The sequence below is a fragment of the Megascapheus bottae genome, chromosome 11 (assembly GCF_031878675.1).
Source record: "Megascapheus bottae isolate mThoBot1 chromosome 11, mThoBot2.hap1, whole genome shotgun sequence".
In the NCBI taxonomy this organism is placed as follows: domain Eukaryota; kingdom Metazoa; phylum Chordata; class Mammalia; order Rodentia; family Geomyidae; genus Megascapheus; species Megascapheus bottae.
The window spans coordinates 60,779,636-60,791,764 of NC_143519.1; the positions used below are offsets into that span (position 1 = coordinate 60,779,636).

Consider the following 12,129-nt stretch of genomic DNA (forward strand, 5'->3'; position numbering starts at 1 on the left):
GGATTCGGAGTCTAGAATTCCATGTTCAGCAAAACTGCTGCTTAGCCATAGGACATTATGACAGCATCCTCAGGGACAGGAAGAATTTGATTGTTGACATTCCCAGACAATCACCAAAAGATCCCCAGAGATCTGTTACCAAGAGGAATGAAACACAAGAATGCAATGGTGACCAAAGACATTAACAATTCAGGTAGTGTGTGTGTCTGTGTGTGTGTGTGCGTGTGTACACATGAATATGTGCACACAATACCAGGGCTTGAACTCAGGACCTTGTACTTTTGCCTAGCTTTTTCACTATGGCTAATATTCTACCATTTGAGCCATGCCTCCACATCTGGCTTTTTGCTACTTAGTTGGAGATGAGATTCTCTCAGATTTGTCTGCCTGAACTGTCTTCGAACCATGATCCTCAGATATTGGCTTCCTAAGTAGCTAGGATTACAAGTGTGAGATAGTCCCTGGCCCATTTGGGTGATTTTGACCATGAGGGAAGAGGAACAGGAATAAAAGTATTCTAATGTCCCTAACTTCTTTTGGCTTGGAAATAACTATAGGGAATAGACATCCATACTAACCAACTCCAGCCATCATTAGGGGCAAATGGAGGCCAGATGGCAGTGGCTCATTCCTGTAATCTTAACCACTCAGGGAGTTGACAAAAAGGCAGAAGTAGAGGGGTAGCTTAAGTAGTAGAGTGCTAGCCTTGAGCAAAAAAGCCAAGTGCAAACTGAAGCCCTGAGTTCAAGCCTCAGCACACACACACACACACACACACACACACACACACACACAGTTGTTATATATTGCATTAATCTATTTTCTATTGCTCTAATGGAATATTTGAAGTTGGATAACTTTATAAAAGAGAAGAGGTCTATTTAGCTCAGAGTTATGAGGGTTCGAGGCTATGGCACTGGCATTAGTTCAGTCCTAGTGTCTTCAGAGTGTTTCTATTTGTTTTTGGAAAATGAACAAGAGTCATTTTGGGAAGTGACATTCAGAGATGGGACATAGTACAAAGGAAACATTTGTGCTCAGTTAAAACTCAGCTGCTCTGGAGATTCCTCGAGGAAGTAAATATAGAATAAGTTATGATGCAGTGATTCTACTCTGGAGCATTTATGCCAAAGATTACAAGTCACACTGAGCACTGGTGGCTCACCTCTGTAATCCTGCTCAAGAGGCATAGCTCCCAGGACTGAGGTTCAAACCAGCCCACGCAGGAACGTCCCTGAGCCTTATAGCTCCAATTAACCATGAGAAAACCAGAAGCGATGCTGTAGCTCAAAGTGGAAGAACAGTAGCTTTCAGCTGAAGAGCTCAGGGACAGCACCCAGGCCCAAAGTTGAAGCCCCACAACCCACCAAAAAAGAAAAAGAGCCAGGAGTTTGGCCTAGTGGTAGAGTGCTTGCCTAGCATTCACGAAGACCTGGGTTCAATTCCTGGGTACCACATACATAGAGAAAGCTAGAGGTGGTACTGTGGCCCAAGTGGTAGAGCGCTAGCCTTGAGAAAGCCCAAGGACAGTGCTCAGGCCCTGAGCTCAAGCCACAGGACTGGCAAAATAAATGCAATACACACACACACACACACACACACACACACACACACACACACACAATAACATTTGGGGGCTGGGAGTTTGGCCTACTGGTAGAGTGCTTGCCTAGCATACACAAAGACACAGGTTAGATTTCGTGGTGCCACATACATAGAAAAAGCTGGAAGTGGTGCTGTGGCTCAAGCTCAGGCTCTGTGTTCAAGCCCCAGGACAGGCAAGAAAGAAAGAAAGAAAGAAAGAGAGAGAGAGAGAGAGAGAGAGAGAGAGAGAGAGAGAGAGAGAGAGAGAGAGAGAGAGAGAAGGAAGGAAGGAAGGAAGGAAGGAAGGAAGGAAGGAAGGAAGGAAGGAAAGAAAGAAAGAAAGAAAGAAAGAAAGGAAGGAAGGAAGGAAGGAAGGAAGAAGAGAGAGAGAGGGAGGGAAGGAAGGAAGGAAAGGAAGGAAGAGAGAAAAGAAAGAGAAAAAAGAAAGAAGAAAGAGAAAAAAGAAAATGTGAGATATATAGATATATATATATATATATAAAATAAAATTTGGGGCCAGGAGTTTGGCCTAGTGGTAGAGTGTCTAACAGGCATGAAGATCCAGGTTTGATTCCTTGGTACTACATACATAGAAAAAGCTGAAAGTAGTACTGTGACTCAAGAGGTAGAGCTCTAGCCTTGAGAAAGCCCAAGGACAGTGCTCAGGCCCTGAATTAAAGCCCCAAGACTAGCAAAAAATAAAATTAAAAATAAATAAAATTTTGTTCATTCATCAGGAAGGATATTATGTCAGGGAAATGAATGAATTTGGAGGAAATTATATTAGGTGAAGTAAGTGAGGCTCAGAAAGACAACAGATATATGTTTTCTCTCATATGTGGAAGTTAAATCTGAATTATAAGTATATATGTAGGGGTTGCATGCATGGGTCAGGTGGCAGAGTGCTAGGCAATGAACAATAGCATCAGGTACTGGGATTAAGTATTGGTCTCAAATATACATATATATATACAGGGCCATATGCCTATATATACAAGCATAGTAATATATTAATTAAAGTGTGGTATATGCAGGGGAGGATTCCACTGGTGAAACAACTAATAGTTTAACAAACTACAGGAAGCTGGGCTATGTGTAGTGGGGTAGGGAGGTCAAGGGGAAGAACACAGATGAATGGAAAGAGGAAGAATGGTCAAATATAATATGCAGTGTATAAATTTTAAAGGGGGAACCAGTTAAATTGCAATGATAGACAGGGTTGGGAGAGATGAGGGGGAAAGATGGAAGGGGTAACATTGATTCAAGTGAATTATACTCCAAACTTGACATATTGAATTGAAACCCCTTTGTATAACTACTTAAAGATAATAACAATTAATTGATTAATTAATAAAACTCGGCTGCTGGTGGAGTCTCCTGAGACCCAGTGTGTTAGCTGCATATACAGGGACTAGCAACGTGAGATTTAAAGGCAAAAATGCTGTAGCTTTAGAACCAGTTATGCTTCCTCAATGCCCTCAAATGAAGAAAGCAATAAAGAAAATGGAAGAGTCTTAAATAAGGATAATCATTCTGTAGCTAAAAATAGCTGATAAGAAGTCTGATCCCCAATGCACTGCCTGACAGTATCAGCAGGCGCTTCCTGCATTGCCATCTCCTCTCACTATGATGAACATATTGAGTTTCAGGTTCGGGTACTTAGTATCAGCAATGAAATTCCAAATGCCAGGAGGCAGAAGTACTCCTTCTGGAAAGCATTCTGCCTATCCTCCTTGTCCATATCAGCAATCTTGCTAATGTGCTTAAAATATTTACAATAATCCCAGGGTCCTCGGCTCTGTATCTGGCTAACACAGCATATCCAAAGACCAGAGGAAGTAAAGCAGGACTCTGATGTGTCTCTGATACACATGAAACGTATACGCATCGATTATTTCATTATTTCATGAAAGAATTACATGAGAATGAAAAACTGACTTCCAAAGACTAAATCCTGAAGTCAAATGTAATAAGGAAAAAGTAGAGGTGTCTCTAAAATAGTTGTGAGACAGTGTTCAGACCTGAGTTCAAACCCCAGAACTGGGAAGTGGTCTCTTCCTTAGAGACCACTCTCTTAGAGAGGGTGGGGGGTGGGGGGAGGGTAATGTGAAAGGGTATCAATGTATGTGAATTAATGCACTTTCTATCTGGCAAATATCATGTAACCCTTTTATTAATTACAATAAAAAATATTTTAAAAAAGACTCTCTTAGATTTCTTAGCCTGATCTAGCTGTGAACCACACTACTCTCAGAACTCAATCTTCTGAATAGCTAGGTTTATAGGCATGTGCTACTGACATCTGGCAGTAAGTCACTTTTTAGGATGACAGATGATGCCTCATCTGATTTGGATTTTTTTATTGTTATTGTTATTCTAAAGGTGATATGGGCTGGAAGCATGGCCTATGGTAGAGTGCCTGCCTAGCATGCACGAAGCTACAGGTTCAATTCCTGAGTACCACATACTCAGGAAAAGCTAAAAGTGGTGCTGAGGCTCAAGTGATAGAGCTCTAGCCTTGAGAAAACCCAAGGACAGGGTTCAAGCCCTGAGCCCAAGCCCAAAACTGGCAAAAAAAAAAAAGTGATATACAGAGGTTACAGTTCTGATTTGGGGTTTTATAGAAAGACAGAGAAAGTTAAGAGATAACTTCTCAGGAACAAGAGACACATAAACAAGACTCACACACAATTATGTACTCCGCCAACCATCTAAGTGGACAATATCACACATGCATTGTGTGTGTGTGTGTTTGTGTGTGTGTGTGTGTGTGTGTGTGTGTGTGTGTGTGTGTACATGCAGGTGCATGCCCGCCCGTACTGGAATTTAAATTCAGAGCCTGAGTGCTAACCTTTGACTCCTTTAGTCAAGGTTGAAGCTCTACCATTTGAACTCCATTTCATCTTCTAGCATTTTGCTAGCATTTTGCTGGCTCATTGGAGATAGGAATCTCACGGATTTTCCTACTCTGGCTGGATTTGAACACGATCTAACTGAATAGTTAGGATTACTAAACCACTAGCATTGTTTGGTCATTGTTACTGTTTTGTTTTGTTTTTAGAGACTGTGTCTCTCTGTGCTCTGTAGCATGGCCCCAAACTCTTGTGCTCAAATCACCTTCCTGACTCAGCCTCCAAAACTGCTAGGACTACAAATATATGGCACTCCACCGGGCTTCACGCCACAAGACCAACGAGCCATACAGACGTGATAATTCCCAACACAGTGCTGTTCTTTACTAGCTCTGCATTTGCCCTTGACAATGATAGAAAAAAACCTCCCAGGTCATGGACCTAAGATCAGTTTTATTTTTAGCCTCTCTTAATGGCTGTTAACATTTTCCTGAGTACTTTCACTGGCCTCAAAGGAAGTAAATAACATCTTGTACACAATGTGGTATTATTGACCAGTGGTTTTATTTAGTAGTAAATTGGAAAATCCAAGGAGGGAGGGCAGAGACCCCTCTTTAGAGGCCCACTGGATGTACATCCTCTCATAAATGTTTGAAAACTTTTCAGAGAACAACTTTAATTGAATCCTTTTGTCTAGCTGGCACCTCTGTCTGATGAGGGCTTAAGATAAAGCATCCATTGTAAAAATGAAATCAATTATTAAGCAACTGAAGTCTCCAACTGAGGGCACGCTGATCACCTGGAGATACACAAGGCAAATCTACCTTCAACAGAAAACCCATCACCTTGACAGACACTAAAAGGACCAGGATGGCTGGTGATTTCTGGAATCATCTATACTTTGATAACTTCAAAACAACACTGAAACTCTCAGCCACATACTGGTGGCTCAGGCTTAAAATCCTACCTACTCAGAAGGCTGGGATCTGAGGCTGAGTGTTCAGAGTCAGTCTGGGCAACAAAGTCTCTAAGACTCTTATTTCCAGTTAACCAGCAAAAACCACAAGTGAAGGTTTGGCTCAAGTGGTAGCTCTCCAGTCTTGAGAGAGAAAAAAAAACTAAGCTAACAGACAGTACTCAGGCCTTGAGTTCAAGGCCCAGTATTGGCACTTAGTAGATGAGTGAATCAAGAAGATGTGATATACATACACAATACAATTCTACACTGCCATCAGAAAGGATGATATTGCCCATTTATGAGGAAATGGAAAGACCTAGAACAAGTCATATTAAGTGAAGCAAGCCAGACCCAAAGAAATATAGACTCCATGGTTTCCCTTATTTGTAGTAATTAGTAACAGTGGAATGCAATAGCTCAAAACTATGTGCACATGGCCATATAGGATGAACTACAGGATAGGGGAATAAGAGATTCATTTTTGTGGTTGTTGCTCTCAGCATACTATTTGAAGCTATTTCTTTAATTGTTTGTTTTCTAGTTTGTTTGTGTTTCTTATGGTTTATCCTCTATTGTTGTATTTGACTTTGGTACCTGGTATACTGTATACATATCTATATGTTTATGTGAATCAGGGAAGGGAAAAAACAAGATGATGTGAGAAACGACCAAGAGTGAACCAGTGAAACACAGATGTTCACAGAATAGGTTGGAAATGAACTTTACAAAATGGTGGGGGGAGGAAGAGGGAGAAATATATGGGTAATAACACTACCTCATGAATGCAACTGTAACGCCAGTTAAAAATTATAATAAAATCTGTGCTGGAGTTTGGCCTAGTGGTAGAGTGCTTGCCTAGAATGCACGAAGACCCGGGTTCGATTCCTCAGTAGCACATACATAGAAAAGCCAGAAATGGTGCTGGGGCTCAAGTGGCAGAGTGCTAGCCTTGAGAAAGCCCAACAACAGTGCCCTGAGTCCAAGCCCCAGGACTGGCATTAAAAAATATATTATAATAAAATCAATGGATATCTTTAAAGTTAAAAAAAAACTGTTCCTTAAATTACCTCTAATGACCAGAAGAGGGGTGGAGAGGGGTGGATTATGTGTGGGACTTTGAGCAGAATTCCAAGGACAGTTTCCTAAGAATCTGCAACCTTCTAGGGTGTATATTTAGCTGGTCCACTTAACTGCCTGCCAGCCATTATTGCTAATCTTTCATGTAGCTAAATTCAGGAATTCAGTAAGATAAGAGGGATACTTCTGCCCTAGATCACACTGAAATTGAAATCCATAGAAGACAACTCCTTCCTGCAGGGCCCCATGGCTCATGCCTATAATCCTAGCTACTCAGGAGGCTGAGATCTGAGGACTGAGGTTCAAAGGCAGCCAGGGCACAAAAGGACCTGAGACTCTTATTTCTAATTAATCTCTAGAACACAGGAAGTGGGGCTTGGCTCCAGGGTAGGACCATAGCCTTGAGCTGAAGAGCTCAGGGACAGCGCCCAGGCCCAGAGTTCAAGCCCCATGACCCACAAAAAAAAAAAAAAACCCAACTCCTTCCTTTCTGGCCCCACTTCCCACCATTTACTCCCACCCTACCGTGGCCTGTTTAAGTTCCCCTCTGTCCTGTACTTTGTCGATACATGTAAACTGAAAGCTGGGTAAGAGTTGACCACACTTATAGCATGACTTGCAAATAACCCCTAGACCTGGAACTTCATGGAAGCACCCTACCCTGTTCACCTCGCCATCTCCTGCATTCTCAACAGTGAAAAGTGCATGGTACATATGTGAAATCAATGCCCGTTTACAGCCTGTCTCCTTTCCTAGACTAAAAGGACCCACCATGAGCATGTGGTGTACAAACTATACAAGAATGCAAGCACCACACCCAAACCTACAAACACTAGTCTTTGCTTTTTTTTTTTTTTTTTGAGGAAGGGGGGATTGCATTTTTATTTTTATTTTGTGTGCCTGAACCAGGGCTTGAACTCAATGATTAAACGTTGTCCATTCATGTTTTTGCTTCAAGCTGGCTCTCTACCACTTGAGCCACAACTCTACTTTCAGCCTTTTGGTGGTTAATTGGAAATAAAAATTTCAGGGCCTTTCCTGCCTGGGCTAGCTTTGAGCTAAGATCCTCAGATCTGCACCTCCTTCAGTAGCTAGGATTACAGGTGTGGGCCAGCAGTGCCCAGTGACTCTTTCCTCTGTTCCTGTGCTGATACTGATTCAAGATCAATCTTAAAACATTCTCTCTTCAACTCATATCCTCCTCAAGACCCCAAGCTCCCAATCAATTTGCTCCTCCTCTTTTTTCTTTTCTTTTCTTTTTTTTTTCTTTTCTTCTTATGGGCCCTAGAGTTTTAACTCAGGGCCTGCGCTGTTCCTGAGCTTTTTTTGCTCACAACTGGCACTTGACCTCTTTGAGCCACAGCACCACTTCTGGCTTCTGGTGGTTAGTTGAAGAACGTCATAGGCTTTCCTGCCTGGGCTGGCTTTGAACCATGATCCTCAGATCTCAGCCTCCTGAATAGCTAGGATTACAGGTATGAGCTACTGGTGCCTTGCTTGCTTCTCCTTTCTTTCTTTCCTGAAAGAAAGTTTTTCCAGACTTATTCCCCCATGTACCTGTCCACTCTATCAAACATTCTTCATCACAACTACCCAATAGCATCTCTTCCAAGGTCACCAGTAACCTTCGTGGGGAGACTCAGCCTCATCTTTTGTGAGCTATTGGCAAGCAGAATCCTTGCCTCTCTGGCTTCTGTGCACACCTCTCTGTCAAAGCCACATTAGCCGTCTTCATGGCTCCTTTCTGTTGCCCCTAACCCACCAACCACAAAATACTGGATGCCAGGGATTCCCTCTTTGCTGGGCTACATCTATGCGAATGGACTGCAAACACTAGTTCATTTTAGGGTGAATTTGTGAATAACAAAAGCTATGAAGACGTCAGCCAGCCACCCATACGCTCACACCTGTCATCCGAGCTGCTCAGGGGGCTGGGATCTGAGAATCAAGGTGTGAAAGCAGTCTGGACAGGAAAGGCTATGAGACTCCTCTCTCCTATGGACCACCAAAAAGCCAGACGTGGAGCTGTGGCTCAAGTGTTAAGAGTCCCAATCTTCAGTGGGAAAAAAAAAAATAAACCCTAAGAGATAGTGCCAAACCATTAGTTCAAACCACAGTATGTCCTGCACAGTCCCAGAGCCCATCCAACAACTCTTGAATTCAGATTTCTGGCCTTGAAAACTTCATCGGCAGGGTATCCTGATCAAACTGGTTTTTTTGTTTGGTTGGGGTTTTTTGTTTTTGGTTTTCTTTTTGTTTTGCCAGTCCTGGGGTTTGAACTCAGGACCTGAGCACTGTCCTTGGACTTTCTCAAGGCTAGAGCTCTACCACTTGAGCCTCAACACCACTTCTGGCTTGTTTCTATTCATGCAGTACCATGGAATCGAACCGGGTCTTCACGCATGCTAGACAAGCACTCTACCACTAGGCCAAACTCCTGGCCCACTAATCCGTTGTTTGTTTTTTTCATTCCCTGCTTCTTTCTTTCTTTAGTCTCCTCCCCTTTACCCTTTAAGTGCCAGTTTCCTGGTTTTCATTTTGTTGTACTGAGAGTTAATTTTGCTAAGGAACTACACTGTTTGAATTCTCCCCCGAGAATACCATACTTTGGCTAATACATTTGTGTATACTTGTATACAACTCCGTACGTGTTTACTTGTACATTTATATATTATTTACCCTAGGAAGTGACATTCTCTATACCTTTGCCATATGCAGTCATTCTTGATTTCTAAAACCACGAGTAGACCTTTTCAAGGCCTATGTCCCGTTCTGGATATTTTGTTCTACTTCTTGCAGAGTAAAGTGTGATCTCTGCAGCTCTTGCCCTTTTAAAGATCTTCTTTCAATTTCCTATTATCTAAGCGTCTGGGTCACCTAGCTTTTATCCTAACCGCAGTAACATCTGGCTTCCAAGATCACGATTTTTAAACATGTTATATAACTCACAGAGGCTGCTGAGGAGGCGCGTGCGCGCGCACAGGCACACGCGCACACACACACACACACACACACACACACTTTCCAATGTGGCATTGGTGTGAGTAAAGGTGAGCCAATACATGGCGATTGTGCCCAAGAGCACCTGAGCCCCAGGAGAGAAACACTGGCGGAGACCTCTCTGAGCTGGTCCCTTCCGAGCTTGGCGGATGATACGCACCGCGGCGCCCACAGTGCCCACCGTGGCTCCGGCGGCTCCCGCCTGGTTCATCACCGCGCAGGGCGCACGGGCCTGCGCGCGGCGGGTACGCACGAGCGAGAGCGCGCGAGCTCCAGCGCGCGTGCACATACACAGAGCCACCTATGCCCGCGCGCGCGCGCACCTGGACCACGGCGGCATGGGGGAGGGGTCTCTAACAGCCGCCCCTCCCCCCGCGCCCGGGCACTGGGCCTTTGGGAGTCGCAGGTGCGGTGACGCCCAGCCCCGCAGGTGCCAGCCAAGCGGAGCTGGGCATTAGCTAATCCCCAGAGTCTCAGAGAGGGAGGGAGAGGAGGGGAAGGAAGGTGGAGCAGGGGAGGGGAGGCCGAGCGGAGGGCGGGGCTGTGTCAACTCACCTCGGTCGCCCCTCCCTCCCACCCGCGCCCCCGGTCGCGGCTCGCAGCCGCCCCCGCCCCTGCCCGCCCCTCCCCAGCCTGCCCTCCCCACTCACCCACAGCAGAGCCGATCCTCGCCCTTCTCGGCAGGGACATCTTAAGCGCCTTGTCCAGGCCAGCGCCCTTTAGCATCGCGCCCGAGTATCGGGCTCCGGCGCCCCGGACGAGCGACGCGGATGGCGCTCAGAGCTGGGCGCAGGGACCCCGGGCGCCGGGGCCGTGAGCAAGCCGGCTCAGCCGTGCCGGGCTGAGGACTGGCGGGGGACGTCCCGCCCCGGCGCCCCGCTCCGCCCGCCCGAGACTGCGGCGATCTCGTCCTCCGAGCCGCCGCGGGCCAATGCGGCAGCCGCGCGCCGAGGACGCCACCGCGGCGGCCCCCGCCGGCCCGGGCTGTGCGGCGCACGAGGGCGGGGGACCGGCCGGCGGCGGAGCCCGCGGGAGGAGGAGCGGCACGGAGGCGGGGAGGCCTCCGCCACACGCGGGATCGGGGCTTCCCGGGACCAGGAGGACTGTAGGGGGGCGCGGAGGGTGGGATTGGATACGTGCTCTCGGGGTGGAGAGAACTCTTCTCCCGGAGGATGAAGACTGGGTGCCTCCGGACCGAGCTCGTCTGCTACCTATTTACCGGCCTGTTACCTAGGCAGCAAATGCAGGCAGCCTAAGTCCTTCAGGACTTCTCGGGATTTCTGGCCTGGTGAGCTCTAGGTGGGTTCTCCACGGGACATATTTCCTACGTGTTTGATTGATATGAGGTCCTGGAGCTCTGAGAGGTCCCGAGTCTGCAGCACCCATTCATCCCCAGCTAGTGATATAGTGAAAGTTGAAACACCCTTAAAGGGGCCTGGATGCTGGTGGCTCACGCCTGTTATCCTAGCTACTCAGGAGGTTGAGATCTGAGGATCAAGATTCAAAGACAGACGGATAAGCAAGTCTAGCAATCTCTTATCTCCGATTTACTACCAAAAACCAGAAGTAGAACTGTGGCCCAAGTGGTAGAATGCTAGCCTTGAGCATAAAATTTCAGGGACAACACCCAAGCCCAGCGTTCAAGCTCTAGTAAACACACACACACACACACACACACACACACACACACACTCCCCTTTTAGGGAAGGGAAACGTGCCTTCTATACACATTCACATAAATAGACACTCCACACAAAACAGCTATTAAAAGAGGTGAAGGGTGTTGTCTCAAGGGTATGCCATCTCTTTTCCTTAGATTTTTACCTTGTCATTAAACCTTCCAACTGTGCTTGCTCCTTTTGGGTACAGTGCAAAAAAAGAAAAAAAAAAGCCAAGGGCAAATGAGAATCATGGTTCGAAACCAGCTCAGGCAAGAAAAGTCTGTGAGACTCTCTATTTTCAATTAACTACCAGAAAGCCAAAAGTGAAGCAGTGGCTCAAGTGGTAGGATACCAGCTTTGAGCATAAAAGCCTGCTGGGGCTCTGAGTTCAAACCTCAGTACCAGCACCAGAAAGAAAAAAGTCTAAGCTACCAAAAGCAAAACTAATTTCCAGTAAGATTTCTTGCTTGTTCAGTCTAGACTCTCCAGAAAAAAGTATTTCTAACAAGTAGGCCTTTAGCAGGAAGTTGAATCTCAATTCTTGAGCTCAGCTTCAAGAGTAGGAGATGTTTTTCCAAAAAGTATCCTAACAACTGAGCCTAGCCTTAAGCTGGATTAATCCAAGCACTGCAGGCATTGAATGTGCCACTAATGGCTCCCTAGCTTTGCCACCCATGATAAACCCCCTAAGGAACGGAGCAGGATTGTCAAGGGGATTTGAAGGAAGCTTTTTTTTTTCTTTCTCCAGCCTCAAGTGAACAGAAAACAAATCAGGCCCTAATTAGATGTGTGTATGTCAGACCTGGGGCTTGAACTCAGGGCCTGGGAAGAGTCTTGGAGCTTTGTCATTCAAGGTTAGCACTCTACCACTTGAAACACAGCTCCACTTCTGCTTTTTGATGGTTCTGGCCCTGGCTGGCTTCGAACCACCATCCTCAGATTTCAGTCTCCTGAGTAGCTAGGATTACAAGTGTGAGCCACCAATGCCCAGCTGTTT

At 45.7% G+C, this 12,129-nt stretch overlaps 1 protein-coding gene across 3 annotated transcripts in view; it reads right to left on the reverse strand.

The window, feature by feature from the left end:
• Atp8a2 (ATPase phospholipid transporting 8A2) overlaps positions 1-10,197 on the reverse strand; it is a 445,427-nt gene extending 435,230 nt beyond the window's left edge. For all 3 annotated transcript variants that reach the window (XM_090342380.1, XM_090342381.1, XM_090342382.1), the window contains exon 1: positions 10,122-10,197. In XM_090342380.1, coding sequence (XP_090198506.1) covers positions 10,122-10,197 — 76 coding nt within the window. The remainder of the gene's footprint in view (positions 1-10,121) is intronic.
• Between the last annotated feature and the right edge of the window lie 1,932 nt (positions 10,198-12,129).